Source organism: Cricetulus griseus, chromosome 3 (assembly GCF_003668045.3).
Source record: "Cricetulus griseus strain 17A/GY chromosome 3, alternate assembly CriGri-PICRH-1.0, whole genome shotgun sequence".
NCBI lineage: Eukaryota > Metazoa > Chordata > Mammalia > Rodentia > Cricetidae > Cricetulus > Cricetulus griseus.
The window spans coordinates 72,351,551-72,374,484 of record NC_048596.1 but is presented as its reverse complement, the minus strand read 5'-3'; the positions used below and the strand labels follow the sequence as shown (position 1 = coordinate 72,374,484).

General features: G+C 38.5%; 1 protein-coding gene across 6 annotated transcripts; it reads right to left on the bottom strand.

Annotated features, from left to right (window-relative positions):
* Positions 1–4,059: 4,059 nt before the first annotated feature.
* Tial1 (TIA1 cytotoxic granule associated RNA binding protein like 1) lies at positions 4,060–22,523 on the bottom strand. Of its 6 annotated transcripts, none has more exons than XM_027404465.2 (13): positions 22,025–22,518; positions 19,494–19,555; positions 15,650–15,746; positions 10,710–10,859; positions 10,448–10,502; positions 10,225–10,312; positions 8,290–8,365; positions 7,469–7,577; positions 6,604–6,699; positions 6,407–6,491; positions 6,077–6,200; positions 5,603–5,742; positions 4,060–4,459 (listed from the first exon to the last, which is right to left on the bottom strand). In XM_027404465.2, the coding sequence occupies exons 3-13, from the start codon at positions 15,659–15,661 to the stop codon at positions 4,333–4,335; spliced, it is 1,062 nt and encodes a 353-aa protein (XP_027260266.1). In that variant the 5' UTR covers positions 15,662–15,746; positions 19,494–19,555; positions 22,025–22,518; the 3' UTR covers positions 4,060–4,332. The 6 variants fall into 6 exon arrangements, with proteins under 6 accessions (XP_027260266.1, XP_027260267.1, XP_027260264.1 ...); XM_027404466.2 differs by having other exon boundaries at positions 10,710–10,808; positions 22,025–22,517; XM_027404463.2 differs by lacking the exon at positions 19,494–19,555 and having other exon boundaries at positions 22,025–22,519.
* Positions 22,524–22,934: the final 411 nt, after the last annotated feature.

The following is a 22,934-nucleotide window of genomic DNA, read 5'->3' as shown; positions in this document are numbered from 1 at the left end:
GGGACGCTAAGGAGGGAAGATCATGAGATCAATGCCTGTCTGGGCTACATCTGAGATTGTTTCAACTTCTCTTCCCCAAATGGAGCAGGTCTCCTAAGAATGTAGCTCCATGGTAGAGCATTTCCCTAGCATGTTCAAGGCCCGAGGTTTAATCCCTGGCACACTGCCCAACTTGCCCTCCAAAAGGTACCAGTCATCAATCTTCACCCATATGAATATAATTATTAGGGTACTGTTTTACTAAGCCTGGCAGAACAAGCCTTTAAACACACAACCCATTGGTTGATTGTAGTGATATATTGTTTATGATCTAATAAAGCTTGCTTGGAGATCAGAATGCAAAGTTAGCTACAGCCATAGAAGCTGGGCAGTTGGAATGTAAAAAATAAATGGAAAAAAAAAGAAACTGGGCAGTGGTGGCACACACCTTTAATCTCAGCACTCAGGAGACAGAGGCAGATGGATTTCTGTGAGTTCAAGGCCACCCTGGGCTACATGAGAGTGAACTGGTCTAAAAGAGAAACAGAGCTCAGGCCTTTGACCCCAGCACTAGAGAGAATATAAGGAGCTCAGTGCAGTCTCAGGCAGCAGTCTGAAATTTGACGAGAAGCAGTGCAGTCTGAGGTTCAGTGGATTACCCCTTTGGTCTGAGCACTGGCAAATGTGGAGATCTCTGGTGGCTTGGCTGCTTTGCTTTTCTGATTTTCAGCCTGACTCCCAGTATCTGTCTCTGGGTTTTTATTATTTGTGCTACAGGCGATGTAAGGATTTTCATTGGGGAAGGATGTTAAAAGAGGGTTTCTGCTATGTCTCAGACCCAGCCTCCAGAGTACTGAGATTACAGGTGTGCACCACTCTACCCAGCATAGTGATGGCCTTTAAAAAAAAACTGCAAAAGGTTTTGCCTCTTTGCAATATACACCATAGATACAAGTGAGAGTCTAATTTGGAGATGATTGTACTTCGGGTGTCTAGAACACTGGTTCTATTTACTTCCTAACATTTGTATTTCTGAACAATGTTTACAGAATTCAAAATAATGAAGTTTTTACTATCTAGCACTTAACAGAAATATACTTTTTAGAAAGATGAGATTTTCTTTTTAAAAGTTTTATTACATTTATGTGCCAGGTATAGTAGTGTATGCCTTTAATCCCAGCACTTAGGAGGCAGAGGCAAGAGAATTTCTGTGAGTTAAAGGCCCAGCTTAACTATATAGTGAACTCCAGGACAGCCAAGACTAACTACATAGAGACCCCGCCTAAAAAAAAAAAAAAAAAAAAAAAAAAAAAGATTGAAAAAATATTAAATATGTGCACATCAATACATATGCCACAGTGTGAATGGGGATCAGTCACTTGTTACCTTCCACCATGCACTTTTCCTGGAAATAACTCACGTCATCAGGCTTGGCATCCATCGCCTTTACCCAGAATCATCTTACTGACCCACCCCATGGGCACCAATTTCTGACCCTTCATATTCAGAGCTTGAATTTTATGAAACACAAAGAACCCAAGTCCTGGAAGTATAGGTATGTTTTTCTCATTGCTGATAAAAGCAAACTGCTTATTTCACGGCAGTAACTGGAAGAGTTACACAATGAACAACAATAAGAAAAAGCCACTTACATAGTCTAGTCTTTATTGAAAGACTTACTTCAACTGTGGTTTACAGCTTTGGCTTTAGTTGGCCTCTCACTGCCGGCAGACATAAAGATCAGACGGACTGGCACCGAGGAAATGCTAGTAGAAAAGGATTCGAGCACAGACGATGGCAGGCAGAAACACACCAAGATAAATCTCAAGAAACTATGAAGAGACATTTCCTTGCATGCCAAAGAGTCTCTCCGCTGTTCTTAATGAACACAGGAAGGAAAAGGCAACAGTTCTTAGGCTAAGTGGACCGAGACGGCACAAACTCCAATCTGTGTAGTAAGACAGTCTGAACCTGTGTTAACTTGATCATTGTACTTTCTAAAATAGTGCATTTTGTTTGGACATGTCCCTTTCTATCTTAAAACTAAAACTATTTGCTGTGAAATGACTGTGACTGACTTATTAAGAAACCTTTTTTTTTTTTTTCCTCATCCAAATTAAGACATGTCAGTCACATGCTCACTATGGCAATGTAACTAGTCTGGATAATTTTATTAAATCACAGAATATATAACAGAAAAGACTACAGCTAGAGTTGGCCATTACTTATTTCAATAAGCCACAGTTTACTGGCAGAGGGGAAAAAAGAACGCAAACTGAAATTTTAATTTAATAAGCTCTTATCAATTCATCAACTTAGAAAATCTTTAGGATGTTTGAGTTTCATAAAGGTTAATGAAAATCTTAACTTGGGGCAGAATATAGCTTCTTGTTTTCTTCTTATAAAAATAAAGTACCTTTTCCAGAACATCCCCCAAAGGTAGGAGGACCAGAAGAAACCAGTCTATGTAGTCATAGACAAGTACAACACAGAGATGCTGTGGTTTAAAAAAACAAAAACAAAAAACCCCCCAAAAAACTGAGGTACATTAAGATTTTGGCTCAAAAATGAACTTCAGACCCTGTAAACTTTTATGCTGAATACATTTGGCTATATTTCTAAGTGAAGAAAGGAGGAAATAGAATTTTTGTGGTCATCAATATCTAAAACCACATTATCTTAATCTTTGACTTCGATGGCTGAGTGTGGAAACTAGCTATATTTTGCCTCCTGTACCACTGAACTGTTGGGGTTGTTTGCTCTTGTGCATACACAGGCCAACAGGTTGAATACACTCCCAGAACATTTGCACCCCCTAGCTGTCACAACTGAAACACACAGGATTCTATCTATGTCACATTCCCATTTTAAAGAAATATGAGGCAGACTGTATCCACATAGACTGAAAAAGGCCGTGGAAGCACAACTGGAACTCCTGCACCTTCCCAACGCATTGATTCATTTACAAACTGCACACATACAACTCAGGCCTGTTCAGGCTTGTCACCCACACACTCCCCACAAGAAAAAAGAACAAATTAGGAATAAAAGTAACAACTTTGTATAGACTTAAATTGAATATCCAATTATAAATTGGTACATCAAGCTGTCTAAAGATATTTTAGCAATCTTGTTAAAAAAATTCTTGGGCAAAATATATCTTATTTTTAAAAACATCCCAAGATTTTTAAAAAACATTTGTGCTATACAACTTATAGGAACCTTGAAATCATTTCACTAGGTTTTAATCAAGGTATTGTGTACCAAATACAGAAAAAAGAAAAAAGGAAAAAAAAAAGACCCCAAAACCCAAATCTAACTTCCATTTACAATTTAGAATATACTAATCCATCAAAAGATTTGTATGAAATTAAATTAAGGCTTCTTCTGTGTAGTCATTTGTGTCATTTTAATTTTACATGGCCAACTTTGAAAATGCCAGTCTTAAACATTGTTACTGAGCACTGCACTCACTGCAGTGAGGATGTATGTTACTTGTCACCTCGAATAATTACATTGCTGCTACTTCTATGTTGAAGCATGCTTTTGAAACACTGTAGTTATTCAATATTTACAATGTTTATCATTTAAACTCCATGTAAAAGCACAAGTATGACTGTCTGACTTTAATATAAACACCATACTTGGAATTTTCCCCCAAAATGAAATGTAATATACTACATTTTTGATAACCAACACTTTGAAGGTTTTAAAAATATGTATTAATGTGGACCACCAACATTCTCTCAAGGAACTCCTACGATGCTGTTCCTTATTTAGGTTGCAAGCTGTCAGTCTGGCTTCAGTTTCTTTAACAGAGAGAGAAATAAGTATTTCTTCCACAGCGATTCCCACATCATGTATTTCTTCTGAAATCACACTTTTCCTGCTAACTTCAATGCGGTCCACCTCAGGGGATGGGAGGGGAGTATCAGAATTCAGGATGGACTGATGCGATTCGCAGTTTTTCACGATACTCCCTTTTTTGCTCTTTTAAAAACACAGTGAGTTAAAATACTGAACAGCAAGATAAAAACGGAATAGTGTCTAAGAATCAAAACGTATTACCCATTTCTCCTATTATATCAAAATTTAGTCAGAATTGTCTTTATTGACTTTATTTTAGTTTTTGTACACAAAGAAAAATCATGTTCATATCCATCATGAACAAAAACTTAAAAAGGCAGAACTAGAAGACACGTGTCCTTCACCAAGCAAAGCTGTGCTAAAGGTTCCAACATTTCAATTTTTAAAATAAATATTTTCACTTTCCGATGTTTACTTTTCATGTCTTCAGAGTGTCACAGGAAACTGCAGCCTATGGTGAGTTACAATTGTGTTTAGAGTCCCAGCTCACTGTGTTGGGAAACTTGCCATTCCATACCCAGCTTGGTTTGGAGGAGGTATTACAGGAGGAGGAGCTTGTCCTTGAGGAGGCTGAGCACCAAATCCACCCATCCAAGCAGCAGAAGGTGATTGACTTGGAAGAAAGTGGGGGGAAAAATCTTCAGCAAACACAAGAAAAAGATAATCTACACAGCTATACAAAACCAAGCAGAGTCTAATGACAGAACACGAATCTACAACAAACTGAACACATACACCCATCATTAAATCTTACAGCTTTTCACTGGGTCTTATTTTCGTGCTGTGCTGGGGATTGCACCCAGGGCCTTGTTTATTCGATGCAGTGCCCTACAGTCCAGTCCAGCTTTGCTAAGATAATCACAGCTTACCTCAAGTCTGCAGACCACCTAAAAGCTGGTTTTTAAAAAATAATAAATGAAGACTGGCATGGTGGTGCACACCTTTAATTCCAGCACTTGGGAGGCAGAAGTAGGTGGATCTTTGTGAATTCAAGGCCAGCCTGGTCTATATAGATTACAGGCCAACCAGGCCCCATATTAAGACTGTCTGAAAAAACAAACATTCCAGGACAGACGAGGGCTACACAGAGACCCTGTCTCAAAATAAAAATATAATAATCACAATCCTAAGTGAGGTCGGTATAAGGCCTCCTGTCTTCATCCTAGTACCTTGAGGGTTGGGACAGGACTGTGAGTCAGTGAGATATAGGACACCCTGGGCTAGAACGAAACCCTGACTTATAAAAATAATGACTTAGGAGGCAGTACTCTTGTTACAGCTTTTGACTCTTGCAGTATTTGCAATAAACCTGTGAAAATAAGGGTCTAGCTCAGCCTAGGGGAAACACTGAAGCAATGACTCCAACTCTACCAACTCTATCACAACTCTATCAAATCTATCACAGAAGCAAACTGTACTATGTCATGTAAGTTCCCAAAATGTCTTATACAGGCCAAACAAAAACACCACATTTCTGAGCATATCTGGACAAAGACCCCTTTTATACATGTAAAATTAAAGTGCTACTATAAATGAGTCAAACTCTACCAATTGCTTACAGAGAGGTCAGACTGCAGTCCCATCTCTGTAATGAAAAGTATTACAAACTATATTTCCTGAAATTTGTTATGTAACATCTAGAACCCAAATACCTTAACACAACATCATTTCAGTAAACTCTCCCCTTGGAGAACACAGATTTCTCTTTCCCTAGAGGCTCATCTGTTTCTACAATGGAAAAACCAAAACAACTCACTCTACTCCAAATCCTTGCTGGTTCCATGGCTGCCCATATACACCATAGGGAGGCACTTGCCACCCATTTGCCATATACTGCCCATACTGTTGAGGGTTTCCATACACTTGGCTCCACTGGCCCCACTGACTGTAGTCAACCTAGGAGAAAGCAAATTACTGTTTTAGGTAACAAGAAAGAAACACCGTATTTGAAGAAAGAGTGGGAGACAAGGAAGAGAAAAACTAAGTAAGCACCCTTATGTGAATAGGACTCTGTTATTTATCATTGTCTAAGTTTATTGGGGTGGTGACACCTGTGAAAAGAAAGTATTAAGATTCAGTTAATACCGCAAAACAATTTTGAAATAGCATTTACACAATCAACTGAAAGCACCTATATGCTTTATTTTACTGTTTATTTTACAATTTCCAAAGCTCCTATGCAGGTATGTAAGATGGAAACCTTAAAAAGTGCTAAGAAATATTGAATTACCTGTTGGAAGTTTTTAGTCATATCAGGAGATTCTTTACCCCAATAGCATTTAACCACATGTCCTTCGATTGTAGTACCATTCACAGAAACAATGGCATGGGCTGCACTTTCATGAGTTGAAAATCTAGGAGGAGAAAAACAGTGAGGTTTTGTCTTCACTTTTTAAGAACTTGAGCAAACAATATAGGAACTCATTGGTTGACTCCTTTCAGTTGGCATTTTTCTTAAGTTATATTATATAGGTAAACTGACAGCTAGTAAGGAGCCAATAATGTAAGTGAAGGGAATGAAGCAGATGTAAGAGTAATGACTGTATAACTGGAGCATTACCTGACAAACGAATAGCCCTTCTCTGGAAAAACTCTAATTTCCATAATTTGTCCAAATGGTGAAAATGTTTGTCTCATAAGCTGATCTATATAAAGAAAAATACACAAAGAAAGTATTTAAAGCTCATGCTAACCATGGAATTTATACTAATAATGCTGAAATACCAACAGAGAAGGCGACAGGAAAACACACTGTACCTGTTAGCCCAGAAGCAATTCCTCCGCAGTACACAGTGCAATTTTTTGGACTTGACTGGTTTACTACATCTTCAAATCTCAACTGCTTAGTGTTAGCTATATGAAGAAAATAGCAAAATTCAGACTGTTACACAGTATTATAAAACTACTTTTTGAGTGGACATTAAAGCTTAGGGGCAGAACATTTGCCTAGCGTGTGCAAGGTCCCATGTCCAATCCGCATAGCACACACGTACAATCTTTTGTTCTTATAGGCCATTTTTAAAATTTTATTTTTATTTTCTTGGGTTTTTGAGACAGGAAATCTCTATGTAGCCCTGGCTATCTTGGAACAATGTGGACTAGCCTAGCCTCTATCTCCGGAGTACTGAGATAAAAGGCATGTGCTCCCAGCTACATACTGTTAAAATATTTCCCAGTGGGAGGAACAACATTTTTTTCTGCATGCTATGACTTAATAGATTGGGGGTAGGGTCTCGAGTATCTCAGGACAGGTTTGAATTCACTGCAATGCTGAAAAGGACTTTGAACTTGTGTTCTGCCTCTACTCCCCAGGTGATAAAATTACAGGGCATGAGTAGAGCTCTACACCTGGTTTATATGATGCTGGGGACCAAACTCAGGGCCTCATGCATGTTAGGCAAGCACAAGCACTCTACCAACTCAAGCTATAGCCTCAGCCTTAAATATAGATCTCATCTACAAATAAACCAGTTGGTTCTTAGCCTGAAAGATACTTATATCTGAAGTTCATATGAGATTCAAGGTAGAACTTACACTAATTTAAATATTAAGAAATTAATACATAATGTTACATGGGGTGATCACAATCTATACTTGCAACATATATGAAGATATAACTCACTTTCTTGTGTACTTTTAGGGGCAGGTGGTTTACGTGTGGCCCAATTGGTTCTGATTTGTCGACCTCCCAACCACTGACCCCCCATATGCACAATTGCATTTTCTGCATCCTATGGAGAAAAAACAACAACAACAACAACAAAAAAACAATTAGAAACAAAGAAAAAGAAAAAACAAAAGATCCAGTAAGACAAAAGGAAAGCTGGAACTGCTGACTCCAGTACATCTCATCATCTTTGAGTCCACTAAGCACAAAGATGGTACCAACAAAACGACTTGAACCACAAAAGCTGCTTTTTACTTACAGGTTTCAAAACACTAATATAACATTTAAATTTAAGAACTATGTTTCACTAATATAAGGATAAAAAAGATAATCACATTCATTACCCCCAAAACATTTTTCTCCAATACATATAAATGGATACAAAGAAAAATAGAACTCTCACAAGGTCATTAAGTGCCTTAAGTTTATGGTTGCTTTATAATGGAATATTTACTACAGAAAATGTAAAAAGAGGCTAACATACGTTCATAACTGTTGTAACCATTAATATTCGTTATGAAAATATAGTTGTGATGAAATGATTAAAATAGACATTCTCCTCGTTAAAACTGAACGTAATTCTCATACTGGTTCGAGTCCACTGGTCTCAGGTTTCACTTCTAGCTCACTCTGCCTGCCTTCACCAGTGTACAAAAGCATTTTAATAATTCCCTTCACTGTGTCATCACCCTAGCCTTTCCTAGGTATTTAAGTTAATGAAAGAATTATTTCCTATTATTCACATAAAAGTTCTATAGTTAATTAAAAGGACGTACCAGTTTGTTATAAAAAGATACAAAACCATAGCCTTTGGACTTTCCGGTTGCCATATCTTTAACTACCCGGGCATCCCTGTGAAAAGAAGCACAGCTAAATGAGGGAAGTAAAAGTCATCCTCAAAATAAAAACTAAAAGGAACCACACACACTGTATTGTGAGCATTTTAAAAATAAACTCCAGTTAGCCCTAATTAACTACAGCCATTCCTGAACTCTCCCTAATGCTTCTTTACCTGTTAGAAAAAAGCAGTAGGACAAAAACATGTAATAAACATGCAACCTAATCACATAACCTGTGCTTTCTAACTAGATACTCAAATCTGAAGATTAACAGGAACAACAGTTTCCTTTTCTAATATTCTATTTGCTAGTGTCCTCTAAGATTTACTGATTCTATTAAATTACTGCAACAATGCTAACTACTTTACCATGCAATATCTAAATAGTTAAATGTCTTCTGCCTAGTGATATAAAATATATGAAATATTAAAAAATTGAAAAAGAGGAAAAAATAGGAATTAAAAAGGCATACATGGCCTGTTAACAGATTTCTTTATTTTTCTTGGTCAATTCTCTATCATCATTTTGGAGTTTGGGCAGCTGTAAATTTTGAAAAATTGACATTTTCAGAAATTTAAGAAAGGAGAATAAAAAACTAACAACAACGCTAAGCACACCAGTACGAAAACAACAAATTTACACAGAAATTTTAGTGAGTAAGTTAAAATGATTGGAAATATAGAACTCCACTGAATATAGAATGTTAAAATGTAAATACTAAAATATGTATATATAAATAATGTATAATAAGAATAAATAGAAATGAGAAAAAAAATCTACAACTGAGTTCCAGTGTGCACAGTTCCTTGCAGTTAGCCTTCAAGATCCTGTCCATTCTTATGAGCAATTCTGCAAAATAACCAGAATGCTATTACTTTTAATTGTGACTTGGACTGTAGAAAAACTGCAGGTCTCAGGTATAAATAAAGAGCAAAAACAGCAACCTGTATCATTTTATACTAATTTTACAACAGTACTACTTACCACATTTAGATTAAAAAGCAAAGCAAATATCAAAACAGAAAATTAATAATTAAATCTTTCTTACAAATAAATTAAATCTATAGAACAACAAGTTATATAAAAGTTAATAGAAAAGTTGTTGTTCTTAATCAAACATTTCTGTAGTCATACATTTAATTTAAATTGACAAATGTAACAAATTCATTTTAACCAAAGATAAACTGACAGTTTATAAAACTTGCAACCACTTTTAATTTTCCAATATATTTAATCAAATAACAAAATTTGAGCATATATAATTAAAAATAAAAACCAACCCATTTGTCCCCTCCCTAGAAGAATCAAATATCACTAACAAAAATCAAATTAATCCATATTATTATCTAGACAAGAAAATATTTAATATTGCAATAGTATTACTTTTTCTCAAAGCTAAATATCAAAATACATTCATCATTTACATAATACATTTCCAATTTAACTATAATATACTCAATTTAACCATAATCTATGCCTAGATTCCCCCCACTTATAAACTCCAATAAAGGTTTAATATACAATATAATCACATTTAGTTTTTATTAACTTAATATTCTTAACCATTAAGATTTGAAAACATTTGACAAAAAGCTGAAAGTTTTACCATCTAAATATTTGCTTTAAATATAATCAACAAAACCACTTAAAAATTTTAAACATATTATACACAGGATTATCTGAAAACAAGACCCCAAACATCAAAATGACATCAACATTTGCAACAACATCTACTCAAAAAAAACAAAACAAAACAAAAGTAAAAACCAAAGAAAACACACTAAGTAGAGAAAGAAAACCTTGATTCTAATACAAGTTAATCATACAGTTTTGCCTATCACTACGGAGTCTAATACTGATTATGATACTTACGATATTTTACCAAAGGGGGCAAATGCTGATTTGATATCTTCTGTTGTAATTTCTGGACTCAAATCCCCAACAAACACATGGAAGTGATCTGAAATCAAAGCATTTAGTAATCAAATACTTAAGAAATCAGGCAACACTAAAGGAGGAAAAAACCTTAGGTAAGCTGGTAATGCTGCCAGGATAACTTCACGCTTCCACAGTAAAATGCAGCAGGAGTACTTACTGGAAGTATCTTTTTTCTGGCTACTTGGTGTTGTTGCCCAGTTTACTTTGACCTCCTAAAAACAAAGATTATATTTAATACAATTATTAGGCATGTCAGTCTGAGCTGTTAACACTTACCACTTAATCATTTATCAAGTTAGATTATTTGTGTAAAGGCACTGGGCTGAATAGAGACTGTCTTATTTTAAATCTTGCTAAGAGAAAATGATTTAACATGCAAACATATACAATTACGGGATGTCATCATCCCATTATCTTACCTTTCCCAAAATTTTTCTCCCATTCATAGCAGCTAATGCAGCAGCTGCATCTCTGTGTTCATAAAATTCCACAAAGCAATATGGATCATTGCTTGTATGCTGCAAAACAGAAAATCCAACAGAAGAGTTGACCCTTCTGCTATCGGGTTGCTGAGAAGAAAATCCAGGAAAAAACATTACTGACAGCTAGGAACGCACAAGGTGAGATTGTATAAGCTTATGAAAGCCTAACACTTAAGACTTAAGCTGAACCTCAAAATACTGATGTATTCAAGCAGAGCCACACAAACAGTAAAGAATCATGACTGAGTATTAAATTAAAATATACAAGTCTGGTGAAGTATGTTTAACAAGATACCTTTTACTAGCCCTAAACCTCTACCTCAGATATAGTGGGGACTGTTTCTTATCACTGCTCTTTTCTTCTTCTATTATTAGGTTTTGTTTTTGCAATACAGGGTCTCTCTATATCCCTGGTTGTCCTGCAACTCACTATGTAGTCCAGGCTGGACTTAACTCAGAGATCCGCCTGCCTTTGCCTCCCAAGTGCTGGGGGTTAAAAGTGTGCTCCACCACCACCACCAAGCTCCAACATTATTTTAAAAGGCTGATTTTTACTTATGTATTACAATCCTTCATATATGATATTACAGGGTCATAAAGGGGAAAAAGTACAAAAATGCAGCTGGGCATGGTAGCACACACCTTTCTCTACTCCTAGCACTCGGGACGCAGAGGCAGGCAGATCTGTGACTTTGAGGCCAGCCTGTCTACATAGAGTTTCAGAACAGCCAGGGCTAGATAGAGAGACCCTGTCTCAAAAAAAAATAAACCAACAAAATATATAGAAATGAGTCAATTTTACCTCAAATTAAAACTAGGGCGGTGGCTACTACAATTTACAACATTTTGTATAGCTATACAGATTGGATATAATGTATTCCTTACCCAGAAGAGGAAAGAAAGAATAAAAATAGAGAAAAATTTAAGATTTGTAACTAGTTATTGCAAATCTCCATCTTCCAAAATAGACATGATAGGTAGGCATGATTACACACACCTGTAACTCTATCACATGGGAAGCAAAGGCAGGAGGATCAGATGACTGACTGTTCAAGGCCAGCATATGTACACACACATATGAAAGACAGCAGCTTTAAAATAAAAATTGCAAAACAGGCTCAATTTACCAGAGATTGAAGGTATTTTGAAAATGTCTTCCAATGTCCAGCAAATACACTAGGGATCTAGAATATAATTGCTGAAAATGTGTTTACATATTCTAGCATTGTGGTACAGCTCAGTGGGAAAGCATGTGTCAGGGCCTGGGTTTGCTACCCAGTAACTTAAAACCAAGTAACTAAATAAATATTAACTAAACCCAGGGCAAAGCTACAAGTTTACACCACAAAACACCAACATTAAAAACAAACAAACAAAAAACCCCTTCATTAGTTGGCAAATACACAGCTAATAAGGTTGCTCAGAAATCAGAGCTACCTAAAATATGCACATATTTTTATAAAACTGAAACCTATATTGGCTAGCAGCTTAACTGTACAAACACTATTTACTATAAAATGTCCTAAGAGAATAACACATGGACTCTATGTGAACTTACTAGGAATAAAATTCCAGATAAAATGGAATGGGCGTTGGTGGCACACGCCTTTAATCCCAGCACTCAGGAGGCAGAGGCAGGCAGATTTCTGAGTTCAAAGCCAGCCTGGTCTACAGAGCGAGTTCCAGGACAGGCTCAAAGCAATACAGAGAAACCCTGTCTCGAAAAACAAACAAACAAACAAAAAAGATCTTTACAACAACCACTGTTTTTCATCCCAGAAAATTTTTTATAGAAAAATCTTAAAATATGTAGCAACCAGCCTGGTGATAGTGGTCCACACCTTTAATCTCAGCACTCGGGAGGCAGAGGAAGGCGGATCTCTCTGAGTTTGAGGCCAGCCTGGTCTACAGAGTTAGTTCTAGAATAGCCAGGGCTACACAGAGAAACCCAGTCTTGAAAATCAAAACAAAACAAAAACAAAAGATGTAGCCCGGCTAAGAACAGGACTCTTTATGCAACAAAATCAAATTTATAAAAGAAAACTGTTCGTTAGACATTCCTTCCTGGAGTCCATGTCCTCTAGAAACTTCCTACCTAGACCACTGGCCAAACAACACTCTTAACAATCAGTTGAGTCCTTACCTTAAATTAGTCTGGTCACCATTGTTGGATGACATAAATGTCAAAACAGAAAAATAAGAGATTTTTAAACTATTTACAAGTTCAAATCCAGGAACTGTAAGACATGGTTAAGTTGTAAAGAGTTCTATTCCTCAAATATCTGTATACACATAGATTTTTAAAAATATTTGTTAAGTATTTACGAAATGTCTCTCAAAAACATTCCAGTGACCCTTTCCACTTTCTCTATTTTGTGCATCCTGAAGTCACTCAAGTCCACTGCCATCCCAACCAAGGCAGCCACTGAGCCCGCCCACACGTCGTTAACTCACTAGTGACTTCTCTGCCACCTGATCTCTTTTCTTCTTTCACACATTCAAAATAGCTGACTACCATCCTCTCTCCTGTAAATGTTCTCTTCTGTTGGTGCTACAACACATCTGGTGTCCTCCTCACTGGAGGATGCTTCAGAAGGTCATTTGTTCCTCCTGCATGCTGAGCTATTCCAAGCTCCAGGCCTCAAGACCTCAGGCCCCCTGCTCTCATATACCGTCTCTCTCTAGATGATCCTACGTAGTCTCATGGCTTCAGATATTACTGTATGCTTCAGCGCTGGTCTCTCCAGAATTCCAAACTCACTTATCCAACTGCCTACATAAAACCTCCATTTGTATAGTCAAAGTGTATCTTAAATTTAACACTGCCAAAACAGAAATCTTGATTGCCACCACTCCCCCATCCATCCTGTGCCTTTCTCAGTCATCCCCATTTTAGCACGTAGCATGTTAACACCCACACAATTGCACTGACAAAAATCTTAAGAGTCCCCTGATTCCTACATTCTAGTTCTATTGCTCTTACCTCCAAAATAAAAACTCTGAATTTATCTATTATCTTTCTTCATCACCACTCTAAAGCTCAACCATCTATCATCTCTATGCGAATAAATCCGCTGCCTGGCTTCCCCCACGGCTCTTGTACCCAAAATTCACTCTCCACACAGAACAATCTATCTTCACAAATGTGAATTAAGGAGGGGCAGTGGTGGCACACACCTTTAATCCCAGCACTCAGGAGGCAGAGGCAGGTGGATCTCTGTGAGTTTGCGGCCAGCCTGGTCTCCAGAGCGAGTGCCAGGATAGGCTGCAAAGCTACAGAAAAACCCTGTCTCGAACACAAACAATACAAATTAAACCCTGTCTTCTCCCTGGCTAAACCTCTCCAATAACCTGGCATTCCAATCTCAACTGTATATGCCCTATGTGCATCTGAATCTTGGTTGCCTTGTTAGACTCTTTCCCCACCATTGCCCTCTACCACCCACAAGATTCCAGTCATCTTGCCATCTTAATATTCCTGCCTAGACTAAGGGAAGTGACAGCTTCCCTTACATGTGGCCTCAACCTCATCCTCCAATCAGTCATCACAGAACATTTATATTTGCTCTCTCCCTGGCTCTTCTCTGTATTCTTCTGGAGCTTCATTTGTTTCTCCATTGTATTCATAGTGCTTTCAATAGTGCCCACAAAAAAATATATTTCTCATTAGTATAAGAATACATGTATAATCAAAGTGAGGAATGAAAAGAAGGGAAAATATATACCAGAATAGTAAAAAGCCAATGCTCTTCACAGGTGTTTACAGTTCCAGGCTAGAACACCAGTTCAAACACTCTTGCCTCATCACGTACTGGCATCTCTGACTAATTCCACTTCAAACTCTACCTATGCATCTACTGAATACAATTTTAACAGGAAACAGAGGTCTGGCTTTTCTTTTCCACAAGCACTCCTGTTCTGCCATAGGCTCCATCAATACTCTTCTCTTCATAGACTTTTCTTCCTCAGACCCCACTAGACAAGATTGTCTATTATCCTTTAAGTTTCTGTCTGCGCTCTGACTCCTAGTAGAAACTTCCCAACAACCACAATAGCTATTCTCCTGATAATCCCACAGCACTGTAAACTATCTGATCTCCTAGCACTTATACTTAGTCTGTGTTGTATGTGAGTGTTGACTTTAGTCTCCTACAAGCCGGTGAAATCTTATGGGGCCAGGAACTCTCTTATTCATCACTGGGTTCTTAGCACTTAACATAGTATCTGGTACACAGCAATCAAAAAATTTTTGATACATAAGCAGAAAGGAAAAGGAAGAAAAGAGTAACTAACACATGTGTCACCTGGGTACAACTAGAGTCTTAACTGAGAAAAGTAAAACTTTTTCTTTGAAAGTGAGACAAAACTTTTGGATTTTATTTTGGTACTAGGGGTTGAACCCAGGGCCTGGCATTCTCTACCACTAGCTACATTCCTAGCCCAAATAAAATTACTGTAACAGTTTAAAGTCACATCTACAGAAAATTGTTCAGGCCTTAGTAGACACTAACCTAACCCACTGTGCACATAACTGAATGTTGACTTCAACACTTACCAATCTCCAGACTTGAAATGTAGACTGAGTCAACAGCATTTGCACTGGAGTATGAATACCGTCATCTTACATCTTTCCCAGATGGCTATTTACAAGCAGAATCACCCGAAGCTAACTACAGCATGAGGACTATGTAATAACAACACAGAGTCTTTGCCTCCTCATCTAACTTACTAGCCAAATCAACAGATTAGCAGTCAATACCACACACATGAATCTCTCCCACAGAATAATTTGAGGCTTAAGTTAAAATGAAATTAATCAACTCATGTTATCATCAACACCAGGCAATGGATGACACTCCTAACCAGGAAGATCTTACCTCTGTTATCATTTTACAGCTTTTACAGGGTCCGATCTGACTGAATAACTGGAGTATAAGGACTTCTGTCACATCTCTGGAAAGGTTACCTACATATCTGCATGAGAGAGAGACACAGAGAGAGAGAGAGAATGAACATTATCAGTAATGTTTCTTTAGTTATAGCTCTAATTGTTAATATTTAATTCATCTTTTATTTCAAGTTCCTGTCTATGATTAATTTTTCCAGGTAAGTCTATGATAGCTGTATTTTCAATTTCAGAATAATATGTAACATAAGTATGACAAATATTGATTTACTGAAACATCTTGATGATGAACTAATAGTAGAGTAGTTAAGTGCTATCTTAACACTGCCAAGCAAAACAATTACATGAACAAAGAAGAGTGCAAGAGTCAAGTTGTTCTAGCAAAGCAGAGGGTAGGTAGGGTGGAGGAGCTGGGGTCTGCACTAAAGAAGACTGTTAGTGATGACACAATCTTCATTGCTTAAGAACAATGGAAGTGAATAATTTAAACTTCCTATCAGCATCAACAAAACAATCTTTAGATAACAAAAGAAATTTAAGAAGAGTTCTTTAGAAATTCAGAGAAAAATTAAGACAGAGCGAAATATACTTCTGACTGGATATTTAAAGGTTTTGAGTTTTTCCCCCTAATTAGCAGTTGATTAAAAATTTTAATGAGAAAAAAAGAAAAATTACCACCTAACTCCCCAGAGATGACCAACTTGGTTTATGTCTTAATACAGAATGACTTGTGTCTTACGTTATAGTTTTATCTTCTCTGAATAAATTGCCAAAGTCTTTCTGGTTCTCAACAAATAACACCTTAAATGTACATTTGTCATGAACCACTTCATAAACCAAAACATTACTTATATAAAATGTGACATAATTTCTTCTGGGAAGTAAAAGGACACCATCTTACTTTCTGGCCACAATATAACATCAAGAAACAGTGCTGAGACCAAAATAAGGCTTGCAACAGTTGCCACGTTAAATACATACAAAGCTTTCAAATGAAACATGCTAAAAGAAAAAAGGGCTGAGAAAGCTAAGGTTAAATAAAACCTAAAATGATTGGTTAAGAATGGGTAGGAACTGGGGCTGGAGAGGTGGCCCAGTCATTGAGCATGCTTGCTGTTCTTGTAGAAGACAGAGTTCAGTTCCCAGCACCCAGGTGGGGCAGCTCACAACTGCCTGTAACCCCAGTTCCAGGGGATCCAACGACCTCTTCTGGCCTCCTCTGGCACCTGTGTACCCACATGTATACACATATAATGCACACAGGGACACACACACAAAATTAAAAGTGAAACAGGAAAATAATGAGTAGCAACTTGACAGCTTAGTTAAGAACTTCACAGCAGTGGTTACCAATAACCTCAGGGTACATGTTCTAAGGCTGAAATACAAGTCCAGTGCTATTAAAATAAAAGAATAAGCTAGTTGACAAACTGGTTTAGATCTAATATGCTATCTTTTCCTTATAATTAAATAGAGCTGACCCACTGTAGGACATACAGTGATTTTTTTTTTCCAGCAGAAGCAAATGGTTAAAGGATTATGAATTAGCCATAAATGTTTGTCCCTTTTCACTCACAAGGACTTTATGAACCTGTAACCATTGACTAACTTCCTTTTGTAAAAGAGACACAGTAGAAAGAAAATGAGCAAGTGATCTTGATTTTCTAAATACTATGTTCATCTGACCAGTCTAATCTGCAGAGGGCAAGGGGTTGCAGTGATATAAAAACAAAACAAACAAAAACAAAACAAAACAAAACAAAAGCTAGCTGGTGACAAAAACAAACACTAGACTATCATTTTACTATAGCAAAATTTTGATGACTTAAAGTTGTAAGTTGTGTTGATGTTTAAAAAGATTCATTAAAGGAAAAAAATGCATGTTTCCACAGCTAAATCACAATAAAAGCTGTTTTTGTTTAACAAGACTTTGATTCTAAGTCAACCCATTTCCAATCAGTCAGGGAACTCCCAGATTCCAGAGGAACATTGATGTATATAATTAATTTCTGTATCTAGCATTGTCAAAGATTAAAAACTGTTAACATTCAAGTTTAGAATACCGTGAAATATTTACAGAAAAGTCCAGTGCTAAAGTGTCCTATTTTTCAAATACTTTCAAGAGCTAACTGCTAAAGCAGCAGACTAAATTTTAAACACATACAAAGCCTTCTATAACACAGAGAACATCTTACTTAGTTTGTCAAGATGAAAAGGGCACAATTCAGTATATAATTTCACTTACATTTATCTAAATTTTAGACTGACTTTTCTACTCAAGGTTCTGTAATTTATGTATCTAACAGAGGCACAATTTATATTTTCAAAAATACTGTTGTATACTGTGCCTTTTACATTATCAAAAAATAATCCATCCCAGAAACAAAGGTATTTAAGACAAAATTCAATATTAAACTTAGTCATCATCTTTCGTAGCTTATTGACTTTGATAGCTGTTTCTTTCAAAAGATATTGTTTCTATACGTCATCATCTTCTGCAGCTAAGTAGTACTAAGTATATTCTAAAGTTTCAAGTTTTTAAATATGCAATTCTTACCTAAGGAACATATACAAAACAACAGAAGACAAATGTCTTGAGTTCTTATGGTAACAGAAAACACTTAGGAAATTCCAAAATGATTTTAACTCAAGGAAAAAATAAGGAAAATGCATACCTTACAGTCTATTTTGTCTTCTAAGAACAGGAACTGTAGGAACTGAAGCATTAATAACTGAAAATGATACCTTTATTCCTAACATTGGGCCTAAGATCCAAATGGACGATAGAAATCTTGGCAGTTCACAGCAGGCAGAAGTTCACATTGCCAGTGAACTACTTCCTATGTCCAACTGGGCAGAAATTAAGAATATCGTGCCTTGTAGAAAGCTAATGACAGCTTTTCCATTGAATGTGCCCTCACTCTGAAAAGTAGCACTTCCAAGGCCAAAATTACCAGCACTTTTATACAAAAATACTGTAGTGCTAAATTTCCATAAAGGCAGTTGTAGTTTTATTATTCTTAATAAGTTCCTATCAAAAGGAGAGTTTCAACAATAACCCTCAACAGCCCTCTAAAGGACTGTCTAAGCTGTCACTTGATTTTAGGAAGGAGGCAAAGTTGAAGAAAGGCACCATAGTGTAGGGTAACTAACTTGACCAAGGACCTGACTAAAGGATGGAGCCATACAAGCTTTAAAGAAACAAAGATGACTAATTGAAACAGCTTGATTATAGCTAAAATATAGCTAAATCAATGGTGCAGCCAAGTCCATGAGATCTTACATTGTTTTCTTCTGCTTTGTTCACTGATGTTCAGAGTACCCTCTAAATCAATGGCTTATTTCCTCCTTTTTATTGAGTATCAAGGAAGAATAAATAGCCTTAAAGGGTGGCATTGAACAGTATGGTTTTATCCTAGAGCAACAATTTCTAGGGTTTTGGTACACCAAATAGATGAATAAAGTAAACTAAAATTCACTGCCAATATAATTTAGAGTCACACTGTGGGTTCAGATACCACAGATCAAATCACTGCACTGCAAAGACACAACCCAAGGCTGAAACATGTCCTACAAGGTTGGTCTATTTCAAACACCAGTATCACATATTGTAACCTCATTGATTTGTTTTTAAGATCACTAATATATAATACCCCAAAATAAATGTCAAATAAAAATGAGGAACATCAGAAAACAGACCTTTACAGCAACTATATGGCAAATAGGATTTCAGACTCAACATCAAGGCAATTCTAACTTTAAATACCATCAAATAAATTAGTAATACTGTAGATAATGAATATTTAAAGACCTACCTAGGCTATAAACACCATATTGTTTTCTGAAGATAGAACCATATGTCTTAGCTTGTGTGTGTCTGCAGGAAGAAAACCTTACTAGTAACACACAGGCATTTTAAAGTAAACAGGTTAAGATCAACTTTATTTAGAGCACATAGTTTTAAAACATAGTAGCCACTTGAGAAACCTAATCCATAGATCACAATGCAAAATATAGGCTCTTCATAAACAAAATCAAACCCTATTTAACATTTGCTTTGATGTCAAGACTTTACATTAGACACACACACACACACACACACACACACACACACACACACACACACACACACACACACCCATACCACACCACACACAAATCAACAAACTTTAGGAAGTATGACAATGTCTACCTATAATTTAAGGCTGTCAGAACTTTAAAAAACAATCTTAATTCTAATTTAACCAAAGAAGTACAACTTTAAAATATTTAATGAGTACCTCTTAAGTTCCAAGGAGTGAACTAAGTGCTGGAAGGGTTAAGACCTAGGAAGCAGTACAGTCCTTGTATTTAAAAACAAAACAAAAACCACAACTTCCCATGGAGAAAAGACATAATAAACACATACTGACACACAGGGACAACAGAGCTTAACACGTTTATTCACTCATATGTATATATCACAGTTTTATAAAACCAAACACAGACAACTAAAGTGGGTTTTAGGGAGGGGAAAGAGATATGAGATGGTAAATGTATGAAATAATAAGATTTAGCTCTGGTCTAGAGGAGACCTGATAGTGGATGCAATTACAATTAACAGGAAAAGAAACAGAAAGGGCATACAATGTAACAGACAAATGCAAGAAAACTCTAAGGAACAAATAGATGCAGTTAATGAGACATGAGAATTTACCAATTATCCAGTAACTATTATAATGCAGTGATGACATTTCAGGTACTTTAGATACAATGTAACTGCCATCTTCCTTGAATATGCGCTTACTAGGCCTTAAGTCTAGCTTTCCCAGATGCTTCTAAGTACACACTGCTAACTATTAAATACCAAGCCTTGGTTTAAACAAACAAACAAACAAACAAACAGAACAAATTTCAAGTTTTGTCTTAATTATCTTTTTTTCTGGGAAAACAGAAATGGAAACACACACACAAATTTTCCTACCAAATTTTTCATTGTGGGGTATATGTTTAGTATTTTCAAATTTCCCAAACAAAGTGTTAAAGAAATAAGAATGGAAATTATAAACAATGCTTAAAAAAAAAGGTATCAACATTGAACATTGATATGGACCTTCTTTACTGAACATATTTTCTGTGGTAAGAATGACGCTCTGGGACGTTAATCAGAGGTCCTGAGTGTCCACCCATCGTCATCCATTCCTCCAAACGTACTTTCCCCATTAGCTAACCCAGCCAAGCGGACTCTGATCATCGTATCAATCAATACCAGACAGAGCGAGGCAAGACAGACAATGCAGCAGGCTGACTCTGCGCACTTACTCCAGGCAGGAGTAGTAGGCCTGGAGAGGCTGGGAAAACCCAAGGTGATCACTTTAAACAATGAACTGGAAATTACTCAGACGAAGGGGGAAAAAGAGTGCCACACTATTTAGAAAGGAATACAGACGCTGACTCATCACTCTGCATTGGGAAAGAAGGACACGCCAATTAAGTGGCTGTAAGATGCAATTCATTCATTAGATTGGGCATCAGGTGAAACCCAACAGCTAGACCGCGGAAAAAAAAAAAAAAAAAAAAAAAGCACCCAAAAGACACGCATCAAATAGCGGGAGAAGACATGCTTTTATCGAACTCTGATGGTCCCGACGCACAAACCGACTAGGAAGCCGCATCACAAACTGAGCGAAAGGAATTTAACTGGTTGTCAGTTTGGCGTAGTGAGCGCTCAAAGTAAACTTCGTTATCCAAGGGACCGAGGTGGTGCACGGCGGCAAAAGGCAACCTCTCTGGCACTTCAAAAGCAGCGGGCGCTGGGCGGGTGTTTCTGACAGTGTGGGGCACGTGGGGCAGAGAGAGACAAGGGGCTCCTCTGGTTAAAAGAGTTGCAGGCTCGGGGAAAGGACCCGGAGCGACTGAGGCTGAGGACGTGGACTGCTGAGGACGTGGACTGAGTCTCGGTGCTAATGCCAGAGGATGCAGCAGAGGTCCCACCCCCGCCAAGCCCTGCCCCCGTGGGCACCCACAGCTCCCGGCTCAGCCCGGAGCCCCCAAAGCACGGGGGACGCCGGAGCTCTCCCGAGCCTGACAGCCTCAGCCGTGCACAAGCCCAGTCTAGGAAGGGTGTGCAAAGAAGGGGTCGGGAGGAAAAGGTCGAGACTAGTCCTAGACCCTAGGAAGTAACTGTGTTCGGGGGGAAGGGAGGGCTTCCTTCTCTAGGAAAGGGGGACAGAGAGGGAATGCACTTCACAGCGCGCCACCGCGACGCCGGGCTCTCGGCTTCGGGTCCCGCTCTCCTGCTCCCTCCCTCAGCATCCCGCGTGCCCGGGCAGCTCGGTGCCTGGCACCCCCGGTCTCGGGTACTCACAGAGTCCGGGGCTGTCCGTCGTCTTCCATCATGGTGGGTGCGACGGAGCGATCCCGGGACAAGGGGGAGGGCAGGGGAGGGGGTGGGAAGGAAGGGGAGGGGGGCTCCGGGCTCCGGCTGGGGACAGAGGAGAAGGTACTGAACCCCGCTCTCCGGCTCGCTCCCCCCAGCCCGCTCCGGACACTGCGCTCCTACCAGGAGGAGCAGGAGGAGGAGGAGGATGAACAAAATGGCCGCCGCCACCAGCCAGGCAGGAAACGCGGCAGGGCGCAGGCGCGGCCCGCCAGGTCACCGCTCAGGCCAGCCGCGACGGTCTGTCCGGCAAAAGTGGCTGAAACAACAGAAAGCCCGGCAGAAGAGTACACCCTGACACTGGACACGACAGACCACGTCGTCGCTGTGGCCCTACTAGCCTAGCCAGCGCCAAGAGAGACACGACACCGAGAGAAAAGCCGCGAAGTCAAGTCTCTGGGAATTGTGGTCCCGGGAAAGCGGGGGAAGCCCTTCTCCAGTAGCCCTCTGGGAACTGTAGTTCGAAGAAGACCGGGCGCCTGCCGGAGCGCGAAGGAGGGATTTCTGGGTAGTGTAGTCGTACGTGAGGACGTGCCGCGATAAAGTATTCGGCGTGCTGGGAGACAGCGAGGATTAAAAGGCGGGCGGCCGAAATGAGAGAAGAGCTGTCCGGGAAGTAAACTACAAATCCCAGAGTGCCTCGCGCCGGGGACCGCCCTAGGATCGCTCCTAGCATCTTAAGGCTCTTCTGTTGGTCCAGTGTGAGCTTCTGCTCCGCCTCCGTCCAGCCCCAGAGCGGTTTCTTCAACTGCGGATGAGGCGGTGTGCTGGCTCCGCGTGGTTCCCCGGCTAGCCGGCCTTGCCGGCCTCTGTCCTCAGAACTTCTGGTCCGTGTTCA

Excerpts from the sequence above, each read along its gene's own strand:
- Tial1 (XM_027404463.2), bottom strand. The coding sequence starts at position 22,056 with ATGATGGAAGACGACGGACAGCCCCGGACTCT. Across the intron at positions 6,492-6,603 it reads AATTGCTTCTGGGCTAACAG|ATCAGCTTATGAGACAAACA; the intron begins GTACAGTGTGTT and ends TTCTTTATATAG. Across the intron at positions 4,460-5,602 it reads CAGCAAGGATTTGGAGTAGA|TCAATCACCTTCTGCTGCTT; the intron begins GTGAGTTGTTTT and ends CTTTCTTCCAAG.